Source organism: Dipodomys spectabilis, unplaced genomic scaffold (genome assembly GCF_019054845.1).
Source record: "Dipodomys spectabilis isolate Male_0828 unplaced genomic scaffold, ASM1905484v1 ptg000019l, whole genome shotgun sequence".
NCBI classification, from domain to species: Eukaryota; Metazoa; Chordata; class Mammalia; order Rodentia; family Heteromyidae; genus Dipodomys; species Dipodomys spectabilis.
Window position 1 is genome coordinate 11,920,441 of NW_024870696.1, and position 15,376 is coordinate 11,935,816.

The 15,376-nt window shown below is 42.0% G+C and overlaps 1 protein-coding gene across 1 annotated transcript in view; it reads left to right on the plus strand.

The window, feature by feature from the left end:
• Window positions 1–7,017: 7,017 nt before the first annotated feature.
• Nmnat2 (nicotinamide nucleotide adenylyltransferase 2) overlaps window positions 7,018–15,376 on the plus strand; it is a 144,430-nt gene continuing 136,071 nt past the window's right edge. The window contains exon 1 of the mRNA XM_042674481.1: window positions 7,018–7,209. Coding sequence (XP_042530415.1) covers window positions 7,125–7,209 — 85 coding nt within the window. The 5' untranslated portion in view covers window positions 7,018–7,124. The remainder of the gene's footprint in view (window positions 7,210–15,376) is intronic.

The window sequence follows — 15,376 nt, forward strand, 5'->3', positions numbered from 1 at the left end:
ACCATATATTTACATTTCTAAAATAACTTCATTCATGTGTAATTTTCTCTTACATGTACAGAGAGTGGGTACAAGTATGTGTAGCAATTAAGTGGGCATGTCAGGTTGCAGTTCAAGCAAAGAAACAACTCCAATTATTTCAAGGAAAAGAGGCTATAAAACAGGAAGTAATTTATTGCTAATAAAGATGCATCATGTTAGATGCAGAATTCATCTGCCAAAAACTTCTTCTCAATGCCCATGACTGATGACTGAATTTGTTGACTATTAGAGTGTACTAGCCTCAAATACACACCTACAGTGTTGTTTAGCAATAACAGAAATAGAAATATAAATTCCCCCTGTGCCTCTTAATCTCAAGCAAAGGATCCTGGTAGAATTTTATTACTATCCAGAAATCTAGCTGCAAGAGAGTCAGACAAATACAGTTTCTATTCCTAAAAGTTGAACAAAAACCTACAAAAAAGTTGAAAAAAAACAAAAAACTCATTCAAGGGAGGCGCTATATTCCTTATAAAGAATGAACAACATAGTCAGAATCTAAAAGAGAACTTGTAGGTTAAAGCCTGAAGGGGATTCATAGATTTATAATGTAAATACTTGTTGGATTTTGATAGGGCATCCTTTTTCTTATATTTTAGAGCATCTTATTCAGAGTGGGATTTAAGAACTATGCTTGAAGACTAGAAAAGAGAGATTAAAAGTTTAGATCTCAAATCAAGCTTTTGACCTCAAAAGTGTATTTTCAACCTTCTTTTCAGTCACTGAGAGCTTGCAACATAAACATTGTGGATTCTTCTACCACATTTACCTTTAAATTCCTTCCTCTTTTTCTATCAGTTTCTACCTTTCCTCCAACGTCAGCAAGTCTGAACTTATTCTCACAAAATGACAGAGTTCTGAATGTTAACAAGACATTTTCTGGTTTGATATTATCGAACTTGACATTTATGGTGTATTTTGTTCTTATCACAGTGATTGGGATGTAGTTTTTCCAACTTTCTTTACTTAATTGCAATATTGCCAAGGCTAAATATTTTGAAGTTGCACTTCCTTCCTTCCTCAGGTTGACCAATGATAATATTTGCTCTTTTCAGTCATAGTGATCAGTCAGGGATGGCGCATGTTCAGGACAGGACTGAGTCTTCCTTGAGATATTTACTGGCATTCTTGGGAATAATGCTCTCTCTTTCCATGGGGATTATTTTATTATTATTTCCTTATCTATTGAAGTGCACCCAATTGAGAGTAAAGGAAACTAGAGGCAGGGAAACTAGAGATATTGAGAGAAAAAAAAACCAAGAATTTTGATATTATTTGAACACTTGAATTCTATTTGAACCTTAGCTGTGCTTAAAGCTAGTTCTAGCCTTTAGACTGTCAATCACATAGACAACATACTCCCTCTTTAGATTAAACTAGAGTTTAAATTGAGTTTCTATCATTTATTTCTGATATAGTCTTTTGTATTACAAGCAATTTATTTTTATACAAGCAATTTATAAAGTCTAAAAGTTACTAATTTTGAGCCACTTCATTCCAGCAGTAGATTAAAATATAACTTTTGAAGATTAGACTGAACAGGTCTAATTGGTGCAAACTTTTCTTACTCCTCCACTTCATTCTGAAATTAGTTTCATGACTATGAGAAAATTATTAGAGTAGCTCTACTACATCACTGTTATTTTCTGCATCTAGTAAGCTTTGAGAATCATGGGCTGGAAATTCCAGGTTAGATATGACTTAACTACATTGTAAGTTGTTGAAATACTGGAAAAATATTTTGTACTTTAGGCTCTCTAGCCTTTATTTAGTATTCTCGTGAGTTAAATGTATTTTCTATTTGTGTGGCTTAAAGGAGGGAGGCAGAGATATTCTCAGATGTCATTTTAGGGAATTTTACTTCTTAATCAATTATACTTCTTTCCAACTCTGTTGGAACTGATCTTTCTCTCTCTTCCGCTCTTGGGGAAAGAAATGTAAGCATTGATATCATGAATCTCAAGATGAAATAATTATTTATACCATTCCAAACTCTGGAGAGAATTCACAAAGAATAAATTGGCCAGTATCTAAATTTGCTGAAAAAAATGTTTAGTGTTATACATTACTTACTGGTTCTAGAGACCTGAGTACTTTTTTCATTGCACTGTGGTGTCATCAATATCACTATGTTTAAAATTGATAACTAGGTTTTAAATTTAGGAACATATTTCATATGTGAAATGTGATTTGAATAATTAGAGAAATTCTAAGTCTGGCTGATATTTGAGGGCTTTAGAGCTGGAGGAAGGGAAGTCTCGATCTAGGAACATTTTTCACCATACAGAAGAGAGTAAAAGCAATCAGTTTAGCTCTACCCCTGGGGAGATTTATCTTAAAGAGAAATGTAGAATGGAGAGAGAGCCATGCAAATGTACAGAGCTCTAGAGGACCATAAAATGTCATGGCTTTCTCTGAATAATATTTTTAGCTGGAAAACATAGATATTCAACATTTGATGTAAGCCCAGGAACTGAGGGAGCCATATTTTGCATGTGCTCTTCCCATTAAAAATGATCCCTAATATTATCTTGGAAGTCAGCTTCACAATTGTAGGATATTCTGATTTGTGATGAAAACCCATAGTAATTTTCACTAGATAAATGAAGAGACATGCACTCTGTCAGACTTTAAATATGTACACTTCAAGCCAGCCCAAGAGACACTTAAGCTTGTTCCGAGGCAAATGTTTACAGCAGTAAAGGGCCAGGTGGTAGATTATCTTCCTTGAGTCACCAGGAATCTAAACTGGCTGGAGCAGACTGCAAGATCCAGGCAGTGGGAAGATAACTCTGGTTCCTTCTTTTCAGACTAAAGCAATTTCTAACTGTCAAAAATTAAAATAATGGACCAAATGATATTACATAAGTTATAATAAGCATCCCAAGAATAGATCACTATATATACATAGCCATATTTAGGTGCATCTATTATGCAAGAGTTAATATCCTCATTTCTATATCTTATGAACCAGTATTGGAAGAGACTCTTCACTGAAGATAAATTCATTGTTTATGTGTTTTTTACTATTTGTTTTCACTGGTTGATATTCAGACCATGGGCACTTCCCAAAGCCATTACCCTGTAAAATTGTTACTTCCAGAAGCATCCTTCAGAAATCCATCAATACAAATAAACAAGTAAAAAGCAATAGATACTGTCTAGCAAAATCTGCTTAAACAACAATAAAAACATTTACTTATATGATCCATACAGAAACTCTGTAAAATTCACAGGACATTTACTACAACCTTCTGTTCCTCCCTCTCTCACCATCTTTTTTTTTTTTTTTCCTTTTCCAAATACTGTGGGTTGAACCCAAAGCCTTGAGTATGCTAAGCAAGCACTGAACCTCTGTGCTGTAGTCTAGCATTCTGCCTTTTAGGAATAATAGATCCGGCTAATTTTGTTTGAGTGTGTATTATCTGCCAGGCCCTAGGCAATTTTACAAAATTCTACAATATATATCCTAATAACCAAAAGAGTAACAGTAACCTGACAAAATAAAGCAAGGAAGGATTTGCCCAAGGCCACAAAATTAACAAGTGGCAGACTTGCTCTGTAGGATTTCCACATTCCAGTTCTACAACCCTCTTCAGGTATATGTGAAATAGAGATAATAATAATGACTATTAGGTTTACAGTCTAGTTCTAGAATTTAAACCATTACTTAAGATATAACCCGTAAGGCTCAAAACATGCTTATTATATTGTAGCATTACAAACTTGCCTCTTATCATTATAGTCTGGATACTAGGCAGGTTTGTATTTAATTCATCAATAGATACTGAGAACTATTCTATATAGGAATTGGAATTAACTTTACATTTTTTCTTTTTATTAAATTAACTTGATTAATTAAATGGGTGCCAGCCAGTCCAGAAAGTTACACACTGAACATTGTTGGGGACTCACCAACTTTTTTCCAGGAGAAAGAGAAAGGGAAACTCTGTATAGCTGGTGATTTAGTCTATTCTGCTGTCATAAGAATTACCACAGGTGGGGCTGGGAAGGCGGCTCAGTGGTAGAGTGCTTGCCTTGCATGCATGAGGCCCTGGGTTCGATTCCTCACCACCACATAAGAAAAAAGAAAAAAGCCAGAAGTAGTGCTGTGGCTCAAGTGGTAGAGTGTTAGCCTTGAGCTGAAGAGCTGAGGGACAGCGCCCAAGCCCAGCGTTCAGGCCCCACGACCGGACCCCTGCTCCCCCCCAAAAAAAGAATTACCACAGGTTGGGAAGGTGGCTTAGGGGTAGAGAGCTTGCCTTGCATGCATGAGGCCCTGGGTTTGATTCTTCAGCACCACATAAGCAGAAAAAGCCAGAAGTGGTGCTGTAGCTCAAGTGGTAGAGGGCTAACCTTTAGCAGAAGATAAGGGACAGTGCCCAGGCCCAGAGTTCAGGCCCACAACCAACAACCCCTCCCCCCGCCCCCCCCCCCCCAAAATAGAATTACAACATACACAGGCCGCTAGTAGCTCACGCCTGTAATCCTAGCTAGTAAGGAGGCTGAGATCTGAGGATTGTGGTTCAAAACCAGCCTGGACAGGAAAGTCCGTGGGACTCTTATCTCCAATAAACCACTCAGAAAACTGGAAGTAGTGTAATGGCTCAGGTGGTAGAGTGCTAGCCTTGAGCTGAAGAGCTCAAGGACAGCACCCAGACCCAGAGTTCAAGCCCCATGACAGACGAAAGAAAGAAAGAAAGAAAGAGAGAAAGAAAGAAAGAGAGAAAGAAAGAAAGAGAGAAAGAAAGAAAGAAAGAGAAAGAAAGAAAGACCACATAGAAGGTAGCTTATGAACAACAGAAATTTATGTCTTATAGTTCTGGTGCTGGTAGATCCAGGATCTGCTGAGGACATAGATAGCACCTTCTCGCTGAGTACTCACATGGTAGAAGGGACTAGTTTGCTTTCTGGAGCCTTATACAGACACTAATTCTCAGTCATGAAGCTTCCACCTTCATCACTTCCCACTCTCAATATTATCACACAGAGGATTAAGTCTCAAGATATTAATTTTAGAGGATACAACATTCAGACCACAGCACAGACCACACAAGTCTGAAGTCTCATTTACTGACCATCTACTTGTATATGCCCAATGTCCTACCTATATTACCTCTTATCTTCCATCTCTGCATCTTGGTGGATATCTCTACCCTTCTTTCAAACATGTGGTTCAGACTGGGTATGATGGCATATTCCTGTAATCTCAGTATGAGGAAGGCTGAGATAAAGAGTCATGAATTTCAGGCCAACCTAGAATATAATCCATGTAAACTTGTAGTATTATTTTTAATTGTAAAGTAAGTTATGTGGCTCATAGTGCCAAACTTCTAGTAATGCCCAATGAATATAAGCTACTGTTACTAATTTGATGTGCTCCAGGCTGAATCTGAAGGTCTCCTCTCTACTCCGTATGTCTGTTTATCCCTAGGTGAACTTGGTCAATTCTGTGGCCTTAAATATAAACTATACTAACAACATCAAAATGTGTATCTTCTGTCAAACTTCTAGTTTCCAAATGTAAGTCAGATCATATCACTTCTTTACTCAAAATCACTCTGGTGGCTTCCTATCTTAGTGAAAAAATGCAGAGTCCTAACCAGGCCTATGAGGCCCTATGTAATATGTCTTACCTTTCTAGTCTGTGACCTAGCTCCTCCCACAGCCTTTCTTTCCTTCAACCACACTAGTATGGCTTGTCGAATGGTTTTTCCCTCATCAGACCCCACACCATCAGTCTTGCTTCTCAGGCCCTTTGTCTTTGCCTCTCTACAGTGTGTTCATTCTGATACTCCCTTGACACATTTCTCCACGTTCTCCAGATTTCTGCTCAAATGACTATCTCAAGAGAAAGGCCATCCCTACCACCTTAAATAAAGGGGGACTTTCTCTTTTCTTCTGACCCTAGTTTACTTTTCCTTATTATAGTGTCTCCTAAGCTGTAACTATTTGTTTGCTTATGGCTTGTTTTTCTCTAGAATACGACCTATACAAAAACAAGAGTTTTGTTTTATTCATAGTCCCTAAGTTAATGTTTGGCATATGGTAGCCACTCAATAAATAACTACAATGTTAATTGCGCACCTAGTAAAGTCGCTTGCTCTCTACTCCTGGCCAATCTGAATCCCTTGTTTGGGAAGATAAAACTTCATTATGAATATATATTACCTCTGGCTTTTTGATGGTCAGTTGGAGATGACTCTTTGATATTTGTCTGCCCAGGCTGGCTTCAAAAGGCGATCTTCGTGTCTCAGCTTTCTGAGTAGCCAGGATTATAGATGTAAGCCACCAGCATCTGACTTAATATAACTTTAATAACCTGCCAATCCATATTCTTCTACAACCATAATTGTTTCAACTCAAACAATGGGTCGACAAGGCAGGGAAAGAGGTATATCCCTTCTTTCTTGGTAACTATTAGATCAGGATTTGAACTCAGTTCAGTTAGGATCATTTGATAAAGACATTTTTAGAAAGAAACAGAAATGAAGAGCACTGAAATGACCAATTGTCATTTTACCACTTAAAAATTTGAGGATGTAACTAAGAAAATCCACGAGATCAAACGTACCTGGAGTGGGAGAGGTTAGAGAAAGTAAAACGAGAAGAGAGAGAGAAAAAAAAAACCCAACCTTCCCATGAGGGAGAGAAAGCGAACCGACGCAGGCAGGACGCAGACGGCGCTCCCACTGTGCTGTAAGCATGCCTGGCTCTGGGCTTGGGTCCCACGTCCTGCCCAGGAGATAAACTCTTAAGGAAAGGAGGGAGTGCAGTTGTGAAGTCGCGCCCGGGAAGAGAGAGAGGACAGGGTGGGGCCTCAGGACCAGAGACAGGAAAGAAGCTAGAAAGGAAAGCGAAGGATCGAGCAGAGCGGCGAGCAATACAAAGCGGCCTCGGCTGGTGCCGGAGCTGCAAGCGTTAAGGGGAGGCGGGGAGTGACGCGGTTTGCGTCTGGAGCGGCTCCTTGGAGTCCACAGCATCCACCGCCGGAGCCTCGCCTTCCTTTCTCCCTCTGCAGACATAATCAGACACAAAAAGAGAGGCGACCCCAGCACCGCGGCGGAGGACCCATCCGCACCATGACGGAGACCACGAAGACCCACGTTATCTTGCTGGCCTGCGGCAGCTTCAACCCCATCACCAAAGGCCACATTCAGATGTTCGGTAAGTCCCCCCGCCCACCCTGCGAGGCTGCTTCCGCTCCTCGCTTTCCCCGGCACCTGTGTTTTCCAGGGCCAGGGAACAGGAAGGCGTGCGCCTCTCGGGAGGGGACGGGGGGGCTGGACGGCTGGCCCACCCCGTGGGTGCGCGGTCTGCTCCTCGGGTCTCCCCCGATCGCGGGAGGGGACCCCACCTGCGTGGCCCAGGCGTCCCTCGCCGGGGGCCAGAGCGGCTCGCGGAGGGCTGGGAGTGGGGGAGGGGAGGAGCTGGGGTGAGTGTCATGCGGGGCGGGGAGGGGGGGGGGGGTTCCAGGGTAGAGAATTGGAGTGCCGAGGTGCGGTGCTTTGACTAGTTGGCTAGGAGGCAGAGGTTGGGGTGCGGAGATGGGGAGATGGGGGGAGGAGGGTGGTGGGAGATAGCGTGCTATTTGTTTAGGGTGGACAGGAAAGGAGTTAAATATGCCCTCCCCCCCCCCAAAAAAAACAGACCAGTGACAGGGGCTGGAGTTCCCATGAATGAATGCAGGGCTTGGCTGATGGTTGGCGGGGGGGGGGGGGTGAGAAGGGGGAGGAGAGGGGACCGGAGTGAATGTTTGGGGACTGTGCACCTAGTACTGTCCGCTTGAGGTGGCTGCAGAGTGATGGGGAGGGGAGTCCCCCGCCTACTGGGCGGTGGGGGCCTCCGGCCCAGGAAGGGAGGGGCGGGGCGGCCGCCGCGGGAGGTCGGTGGTCCTCGGCCCGAGTTGGGGAGAGGCTCTGCCCGGGGCGGCGATGTACCCTGCCGGCTGGCGGCGTGCGAGAGTGTGTAAGGGTGTGCGTGCGCGCGCGCCCTGGGTCTGGAGGGGAGGGTGGCGTCTTGGAGGCTTTGGGGCGTTGTGTGGGGAGGCTCTGATTGCGCGGCGCGGTGCGCGGGGGGGGGGCGGTTAGTGCGCCCTCAAAAAGTAGGGGAGAGGTGATGGATGGATGCGGGTGGGCAATCGATCGCCATCGGTGGGGCAGGGCTGTGCGCGTTTCGAACCCCGATCCGGGAGGGACGCGGAGGCCACTGGAGAAGCAGGAATTGGGGAGAAGTTAGAAGTTCGAGGTTGCTTTCTGCGCGTGCCGGGGATGGAAGCCACGGCGGGGCGGAGGGGGCGAGGGGCGCGGGGAGGCGCGGGGGCCGGCGCAGGGAAGGGAGCTCTCCGCAGGCGCTGGTGCTGAAACCCTGGGCGAGCAGCAGCCGGCCGAACGAGCAGCAGCCGGCCGAGGGCACGTGTTACTTTACCCAGAGCCCGCCACAGCTCTCCCGGGGCCGCTTCATGAAAGCCATTATGTCCGGGAAGACCGTGGCGTAGGCTAAAAATGCGTAGCCCTGAACCTAAGAGGCGCACCGGCGTGGGCCTGCTGGTTAAACACCCTCGCGCAAAAGGTGCGCAACTACTCCGACGGGGGTCGGGTGGGCACTCGTGCAGGATGGAAGCCCGCGAGGCGGACGCTGCTCCTCGTTACTCCTTCAGCTCCTGGGAAACGTGTTTGCTCAAAATGGGGGAGAACGATGCAAGGGGTGAGGTGGACCAAGATGGATTGTACTCATAACCTGACTTAGGGAACTGTGACCTTCGGTACAACTACTTGATTAATAAATTCCCTTTTATTTATCCTATCGTCCTTAAGTAGTTGTACAAAACAGTTGCCATTTAATGAAGCAGTTTACAAATACAATGCATCTTGATTAATATCAACCCTTTCAACATGCCCATCCACCCACCCCAACCCACCCCTTCCCTCACTTTTCTTTATTTTGTAGGATAGACATTGAATTCTTGTGACTGCGTTCTTCTCCTCTTCATTCTGCTATCTCTTTCGCCTGAAACCCCACCCCTTTCAAGTACCCATTTTCCTAGTGTTCTGTTGAACTTGGATTTTTCCTTGGAAAGGAATTACACTATTATTCCAGTTCTCCCTTGAATCTACTGTATTTCTAGAAAATGAAAAAAATACATATTTACTCAGAGATAATGCCAACAGTTGGCAACCTGGATGGACCAGTGCATCTCACTAATGTAAAGGAATATCAGCACCCCAGGAACATACTGCTTTTTGCTTTCCTTTGATTGCAGTGCCTTTCCCTTCATGTTTCTTTTCCTTTCTGTCTTATTTTTATTCTTCTCCCTTGACCAAGCAGGGATGGACTTTCTTAGCGAACTCCTTAGCTCTAGGAATCTTTGGTAGGCCAACAGTACTTGCTCTTCCCCACTTTTGGGACTTGGGGGGGGGGGTGTTGTTCATGTTGCTTGTTTCAGATTCCATGTAGGACAGACTTAGATTCAGAACCAAGGCTGTATATGAAGAGTTTGGTAGTAGCAATGAAGCCATGTGTTCAGGATGATGGCCTGCCAATGTTCCCCAAGCTTTGAGGATAGAATGTATGGACATAGGCAAGAACTGCAGCAGAATTTATGCATAGAATAGGTGAAAGGAGACTTTTGGTACTGATGATTTTTTGTTATTGACATTGAGGAGCAAGTGAGACTGTAAACAAAGTCCTCTAAGTATCCATTAGTTAAGTGTAATACAGACACAATAGACAGACACAAAAAGGGGATGTGATATGTCTATCTATGGTGTTATGGAGTTTACTATCTAGTGAAGAATTTAAATCATATGTGAAAAGCAAATGCAAACAAGAACACAAAACGCATATTAAACTATTTTCATAGAGTCTTGTTGTTATCTTTGAACTTTTGATAAACTATCTTTTTTTAAATTTATGCACTGATACTACGACTTCAACTGTGGGACTTCATGCTCAGCTTTTTTCTTCATGGCTGATGCTCTATCACTTGAGCTACACTTCCAGGTCCAGCATTTTACTGGTTAATTGGAAATAACAGTCTCTCAGATTTGTCTGCCCTGATTGACTTTGATCTATGATTCTCAGACCTCAGCCTCCTGAGTAACTAGGATTATAGGCTTGAGCTGCCCTGTGCCTACCTATTTGTCTTATTTTATTTTTCGTATTTCTTGACAGTTTTGGTGTTTTAATTCAGGCTGACCTTGAGAGCCTGCTAGGCAGGCACTCTACCACTTGAGCCATACTCACAAACCTGTAATTTATTTTCATAGAACAATTTCTGTTTAACGAAGTGTTAGGTGTGCAATACTAATTCATATTCACAACCTGATGAGACAGGCATCATTATCTGTATTTCGCAAATGAGAAATTGACATCCAGTCAGCTAAGAGACTTCATTATGAATTTCTATGGAGAGCAATGGCAGGGTTTTCTCAAACCCCACATTCCTGACCCCTCTTGTAGAGGCCTTGGTACTGCAAGAAGGGCAGATAATCCTCTGATTGCACGTTCCGTTGAAAATTCTATTTCCTTCAGTAGTCAGACTGATTAGAATGAAATTGACCATCAGCAAACTGAATTCCTAAGTAAGCAATTCCTTAAGAGCTCTCTCTCTCTCATTGCTAAAGAAATATTATCCATGAACTATTTCCTCCTTTTAAATGGTTTCAATTTTTTTCTTTTCAATAGCACAGAAATACTGTATGACATTATCAATTTTCTTTAGGTGCCCAAAATCTGCCCTAAAAGTTTACAAATAGATTGTACAAGAGGATTTTCAAATTAGACATTTTTAAATAGACCTCCTATATTTTAAATATCTACTTGTCTACCAGAGGAAATAGCAAGTCTGTAAGCAGGAGAGAAGTGGTATTTAGAACTCAAGAACTTGTAGTCCTTGTAAAGTAGCCTTCCATAATTCTCAATATTTGTGAAACACTTTTGAATTAGCTTTCTTTTGCTCTGAAAGTGGAGTGGAGTACTCTGTCACCTGCTCTGCTGTGACTACAGAAACTTGAAAATAGTTTTTGTAATAGAGATGTTTGACACATACACTCAACTGTAAGTAAAATATTTTCAAGGATGATTAAAAGATTTTTGTCACATAGATCCATAAACTGTGTCATATTTCATGGGTCCATTTTATTACATAGAATTTTAAAATAAGAATTCTTAGTTTTTATAGTTTTATATAGTTTTTATGTTTAAAAAAGTTATAATGAAGCTTGGTGCCGGTGGCTCATGCCTGTAATCCTAGCTACTCAGGAGGCTGAGATCTGAAGCCATCCCTGGCAAGGCAAGTCCGTGAGACTCTGATCTCCATTTAACCACCAGAAAACCAGAAGTGGCACTTTGGCTCAAGTGGTAGAGTGCTAGCCTTGAGCTGAAGAGCTCAAGAACAGAACCCAGGCCCAGAGTTCAAGCCCTACAACCAACAACAACAACAAGTTATAATGAAGTATAATCTACCATCCTGATGTGTAATCTTCATGCATTTTAAAAACTAAGAACTTAAGCAAAATACTTGTTTTTCTTTTTCTTTTTGTCAGTAATGGGGCTTGAACTCAGGGCTTGGAACTGTTCCTGAGCTCTTTTGCTCCAGGGTAGCGCTTACTACTTTAAGCTACAGCTCTACTTCTGGTTTTCTGGTGGTGGATTGGAGATGAGTGTCATGGACTTTCCTGCCTGGGTTGGCTTTGAACCATCAGATCTCAGCCTCCTGAGCAGCCAAGATTACAGGAGGGTAAGCCACCAGTGCCCAGCCAGCAACATATTTCTGTTTCAATATTCATCAATAAATCCACTTCTATTAAGTCAAATACCAAGTTTAAATAGGAAAGTAAGGGCTAAGATTCTGGCTTCACAAGCCCTGCATTCAAGTCCTAGTACCTCTAAAAAGAAAAAAAGAAGTAGATAGAAAAGCAAAAATTGACTGAAATTCTAATTTGGCCATAAAAACTGGAAGAAGAGATTTTAATTAATCACACTAGATGTTTCTATTTAAAAATGCTTTTACTTGAACAATTGGATCTTTGCAAAAGACACAAACCAATTCTCTTCTCCTAAAGGGTAACAGACAGGGCTTTCTACTTTTATAGTTGCAAATGTAGCTCCTATTGTACTTAGAAATCAGAAGAAAAAATGAGTTTGAGTTGTTCTTGGTACACAGAGAATGATCAGAAATCAAGAAACTGTTTAATAGGCTTGAAATGCTTAATAAAATGGTCACTGAACACAATGTAGACCTTGGCACCTTTGTACCTACTATCTAATTTTCCCCTTCCCCAAGAGATAAGCTCCTTTCTCAAATGGTATAGCAGAAGTACAGATAGATGTAAGTCACTTTGATCATGAGCATAAACAACAAACAGGAAGATATCAGTTTCAGGATATTCAGATGTCTTTACATTATTTCCTTATAATTGCATGGAAAGCATTGCAATTCATGAACACCTCTGAAGGGAAGAGTTTTCTGATCTTTAATTCCAACAAAAGAAGATGAAAGTTTTATTATTTTTTCCATTGGCAATACTGGCCATCAACAAAACATATTTGACAAAGATGTGTTCACAGGCTGGGAGCCGGTGGCTCACGCCTGTAATCCTAGCTACCCAGGAGGCTGAGATCTAAGGATCACGGTTCAAAGCCAGCCCGGGAAAGTCCGTGAGACTCTTATCTCCAGTAAACCACTAGAAAACCAGAAGTGGCGCTGTGGCTCAAGTGGTAGAGCACTCACCTTGAGCTGAAGAGTGCAAGGACAGCGCCCAAGCCCAGAGTTCAAGCCCCATAACTGACCAAAAAAAAAAAAAAGTGTGTTCACAGTATGTTACGTTATAACAAGAAAAGAAAAACTTACTTTTTAGTACTCTGATACTATCTCCACTACTCTCTATTAGCTCAACCAACACCACCTTTAGATTTTAGCTTCAATAATACTTTCTCAGAGAACCATCACAGACTCTTAAATTAAGTCTGACTACCTAACATTTGTTTTCATTTCACCTTATACTTTTCCCACACCATAATCGCATCTTATGTTTTAGGAGTGTTTCCCATGCCAGAGCCTAATCTCTCTGAGGACAGAAACAGTCCCTGGTTTCCCATTGACAGATTTCCCAGTACCTAGTTTGGGGTAAACTACTCTTAATAGTGGTTGAGTAAATAGAATAATGACATTTGGTACCTTGTGCCAGACAGAGGACCCAGCTGTGTACAAGGACTAGGTTGATGAGGCAAAGAGTCATGATATGTCAGAACAAAGAAAAGTTCAAGAGCGCTCAGGGAGAAAGGCAGTTAGGGCAGGTGCAAGTCTGATCAGTCATGAAGGCTGAAGTCATGTTAAGAATTTAGAAATTAAGCTGGGCACCAGTGGCTCATGCCTGCAATCCTTGCTACTCAGGAAGCAGAGATCTGAGGATTGACGTTCAAAGCCAGCCTGGGCAGAAAAGTCCCCATTAAGCACTCAAAAACCAGAAGTGGTGCTGTGGCTCAAGTCGTAGAGTGCTAGCCTTCAGCACAAAGAGGCTAGGGACAGCACCCAGACCCTGAGTTCAAGCCTCACAACTGACACATACACAAAAAAGAATTTAGAAATTAAGCTTTATCCCATTGGCAGTGAAAAGACATTGCATTGGGTTTGTTTATTTGTTAGTTGGTTGATTAGGACTTTGTGGGGGTGAGGGCAATACTGGGGCTTCAACCAAGGTCTTTGGGCTCTCACTTCACTTTTCTGCTCATTCCTGGTGCTCTACCAATTGAGTAATGCCTCCAGTTCTGACTGTTGGTGAGTTGATTGAAGGTAGAAGTCTTGAGGATTTATCTACCCAGAAAGTCTTAGAACTGAGATCTGCAGGTCTCAGTCTCCAGGGTACCTAGGATTATAAGTCTGAACCACTTAAAACAGCACTGTGACACTGCATTTTTTTAAAGTAAAGGATTAAAGTAATTTTGTCTTTTAAATTAAGATTTAACTGAGTTTTTAACATAGAGTGGGCAGAAATGTGGTAACTACTTAGACTCATCATTCAGGGGAACAGTTTAACACACAGAAGATGGGCATCAGACTCTTACTGAAGATGTATATTGAAAGTTATTTCAAATTGTCATTTAGTGATTTGAGGTTGGGCTATAGTGCAGCTGTCGAGCAACTTGTTGAGTTTTTTGTCCAGTGTAGACAAATAGAAAACACTGAATGAGAAGCAGGTTTTAGTTAGTGGGGGGGGGGGGGGGAAGAGAGATTGATATTTCTTACTCTAAAATTTTGGGAACATGTATTCTAAACAGGCCCTGAAGCAAAAGAAGAAATATCTAAATTCAAAATCTTTTGTAGCCTAACCTTATATCTGGGTCTTCTAATGAAAGCTCTCAGTAGTTTCCAGTTCTTCCCACAAGAAAGACATTAAGGTTCGTTAATAGTTGGGGGGAAAAGGGTAACAGGAAGTTTTCATTGTTTTGCTTGTGCTTAGAAATGAGAGAATAAAATTTTAACTTAAAATTGACTGGAATTTTTAGGGGAGTGGAAATTGAACTCGGCCTCATTCAAGTGCTGTACTATTTGAGCCACATCCCCAATCTTTTTTGCTTTCTAGTTTGGCTGATAATGTTTTACAATTTTTCTTGCCTACGGGTTGGTCTAGGACCTGATCCTCTATCTCTGCCTGCTGAGAGAGGAATACACTAAATTTTGCCTGGTTTGCCTCTGCTTACCAAATAGCAGAGATTATAGACATGTAACACCACTCCCAGACCCTTAAAACTGGCTCTTTATTTTCGTAAACTCAGAGCCTCTCTTTGACCTCAGAGCCTCTTGCTTCCTAGTCAGTGCCTCTACTGCTGAGCTACACCTCTAGCTCTATTTTTGCATTGGTTATTTTTGAAATGGAGTCTCATTTTCTGCCTAGGTACACACCTGGATAGTAATCCACCTATTTTAAGCTTCCTATAATAGCTAAAGGAACAGATGTGCACCCAGCCCTGGTTGAGAAGGGGTCTCTCTAACATTTTTGACTGGTTGTGGTCTGGATTATAGGTGTGAGCCACTAGTGCTTGGTAAAATGGATTCTTCTTAAGAGTTGAGGCTATGAAATTGGGAACAATTTAAACAATTTAAATGGTTCACAAAACACAAAAGGTGATGGCGTAATGATCTGCTCAAGCAGATGTTTGGGTATCAAAGTCCAAGTTCCACTAAGGGAAACACATAGATTGAATGTTCTTGGCAATATCTTTCACAGGAGCTATGTCTGCTCATGACACTAGATGACAGGTTGAAAAAAAAAGTTTTTTTGGGGGGGGCAGTTGTGGGGCTTAAACTCAGGGCCTGGGTGCTGTCCCCAAG